This window comes from Marmota marmota, unplaced genomic scaffold (assembly GCF_001458135.2).
Source record: "Marmota marmota marmota unplaced genomic scaffold, marMar, whole genome shotgun sequence".
Taxonomy (NCBI): domain Eukaryota; kingdom Metazoa; phylum Chordata; class Mammalia; order Rodentia; family Sciuridae; genus Marmota; species Marmota marmota.
The window spans coordinates 20,916,010-20,918,511 of NW_025999968.1; the positions used below are offsets into that span (position 1 = coordinate 20,916,010).

Below are 2,502 nucleotides of genomic sequence, written 5' to 3' on the forward strand. Positions count from 1 at the left end.
GTGGGTCTTTCCAAGGACAAGGGTCACGCCCCCTTCCTTGGACAGGCTTTACTGAGGGAAAGGCTGGTTTTTCACTCTTTTGTGCTCTCTCTCAACAGTGTCTCACTGTGTTGTCAAGGTGATAGATTTAAATTTCTAGGCTCAACTTATTTCCTGCCTTACCCTGCCAAGTAGCTGGGATTGCAGGTATATACCATTCAGAACATTCTTAATCATTCCTATTCTTTTGAATGGCACAGAATTTTCATCCATCATTGAGACCTAGTAATAGCAGTTTGTTAAGTTTATCATCACTGCAGTGTTTAGGCAGATTATTTGAAGTGGCAACTGTCCTTATCACTGAATTTATCATAGTTTGGAGGCATTTTCAACTAACAATAATTCTATGGTTAATACATATTCAACATAAGGTTATTTCTACTATATTTTCCAGGGTATTTTATCAACCATGAAGTGAAAAAATTGGGCAGGTACTTTTTTACAGTATAAGCTACTTTAGCCATGGTGTACCATTATCTGCAATGAGAAATATACGCTGAAATTTATTGGAGCCAGGTCATACAATTTCTTGTACTCAGAAAGAATAGATTCCCAACTATGAAATTTCACAATAGAAATAATGTATGATATTGGACTTGCAGAAAGTTAATCTAACAAACAAACCCACATGAATTGCTAAATGTAGAAAACCAACAAAATATGAAGCACCTATAAACTGAGTACAGAGGCTATTGGACATCATCACTGGATACAGCAAGGGATTGCATATGGCTACATAGCGGTCATAGGCCATCACTGACAAGAGGAAACATTCCGTGGTAGCACTGGAGCCAAAACAATAAAACTGTGTTAAGCACTCAGCTAGGGATATCTTATGATTCTTAGATAAAAAGTTGATAAGCATCTTGGGAGTCACAGAAGATGAAGTGCATGCATCAGCCAAGGCGAAACTGCTGAGAAATAAATACATGGGGGTGTGAAGGTGGGGGTCCTTCCAGATGAGAGCAATCAGGCCAAGGTTGCCCACCATGGTGATGAGGTAGATCACAAGGAACACCAGGAACAGGGGCACCTGCAGCCCTGGACGGTCTGTAAGTCCTGTGAGAAGAAACTCAGTCACCAGAGTCATATTTCCTTCTGCCATATTTGATCTGGACAATCACCAAAATGAAAGAAAAGGTAAGGAACAGTCAAAATAGAATCACAAAATTGTTTATATTTTTATGTGACTAATATATGCCTAATCAATTCCTATCATCCAAATGATAGTTTTACATTTTTACGTTTATTTGTCTAAAATTTATGTACATTCAAAATTCTTCATAATAAATAGTTTTAAAATGATAATTCATCTATTCATCTAAAGGGATATGTAAATTTAATGAAAATCTTTTTCAAACTAAGAACTAAGGAGGGGGGGTTGGTTTGTTTGGGTTTTTTTTGTTTTTTTTGTTTGTTTGTTTTTAGTACTCAGGGGCACTTGACTACTGAACCATCTCCCCAGCCTATTTTGTATTTTACTTAGAGACAGGGTCTCATTCAGTTGTTCAGTGCCTTGCTTTTGCTGAGTGTGGCTTTGAAATCTCATATTTCTGCCTCAGACTCCCCATGCCACTGGGATCACAGGCCTGGGCCATAGCACCTGCTCAATCTAAGATTTTAAAGCTACATAAAATCATCATAACAATTACGTGAAGAGAATTGTTTCCCAGAAATAACTCCCAGGAATATATAAGTAGTAGGAATTATCAAGATTAACTTACTTGATAGTGAACTATGAAGGCATCTATCAAAATATTAAAATAATTGCATAAAAATGCACAATAGGATCAGTGTAATAGAATACAGAGAGCTAAGAAATCAAATTCAATACATTCAGGACTGTGGCTTAAGTAAATAAAATATTTAGTTGGAAAAGGATGATGATTTAATGGATTGTGATATTTTGTTGGCTATTTGTCTGGAAGTAAATTAGACTCCTAACTCATACCATAGATATGAAATTTAGGAGACAATAATGTTACATAGATGTTAAAATGTGTTTATCCAAATAAAGAAAGCCAGTGTTACATCACAAGTACAACATAATCTTACCGCAAAGCAAAGGAGTCAAAGGATATATAATAGGTCATGAAATATGTTTACCATGTATATAAACTATGTAGTTTTTTTGCCTGTAACAAAATTGTCTATTAAAACAGATTAGAACAGGGTAAATAATCTAAAAGAAGATTAAAAAGGATGAAGGAGGTGAATAAACAAATTTACAAATGAACAAATCAAAATGACCAATAAATCAAATGCAAATAACCTCAACTTTCTACATGTCATGAATAAACACACACATGGACACACACATACAAAAAAACCCAGAAATCTCTTTTTTCTTGTTTAGGGTTAGCAAAAATTACTGTGTATAAAAATACCCAATGTTGAATGAGCTGAGAAAAGTAGTACTCTCATATACTACCTGTGGAAAATATTAATTGCAGCAAACTTTTT

The 2,502-nt window shown here is 35.0% G+C and overlaps 1 protein-coding gene across 1 annotated transcript; it reads right to left on the reverse strand.

Annotated features, from left to right (window-relative positions):
- Positions 1 to 595: 595 nt before the first annotated feature.
- Positions 596 to 1,144, reverse strand: LOC107136079 (olfactory receptor 5AC1-like). Its single transcript, XM_015478296.1, has one exon. The coding sequence runs from the start codon at positions 1,142 to 1,144 to the stop codon at positions 596 to 598; it is 549 nt and encodes a 182-aa protein (XP_015333782.1).
- Positions 1,145 to 2,502: the final 1,358 nt, after the last annotated feature.

Coding starts and splice junctions, on each gene's coding strand:
- LOC107136079 (XM_015478296.1), bottom strand. CDS start 1,144: ATGGCAGAAGGAAATATGACTCTGGTGACTGAGTTTCTTCTCACAGGA.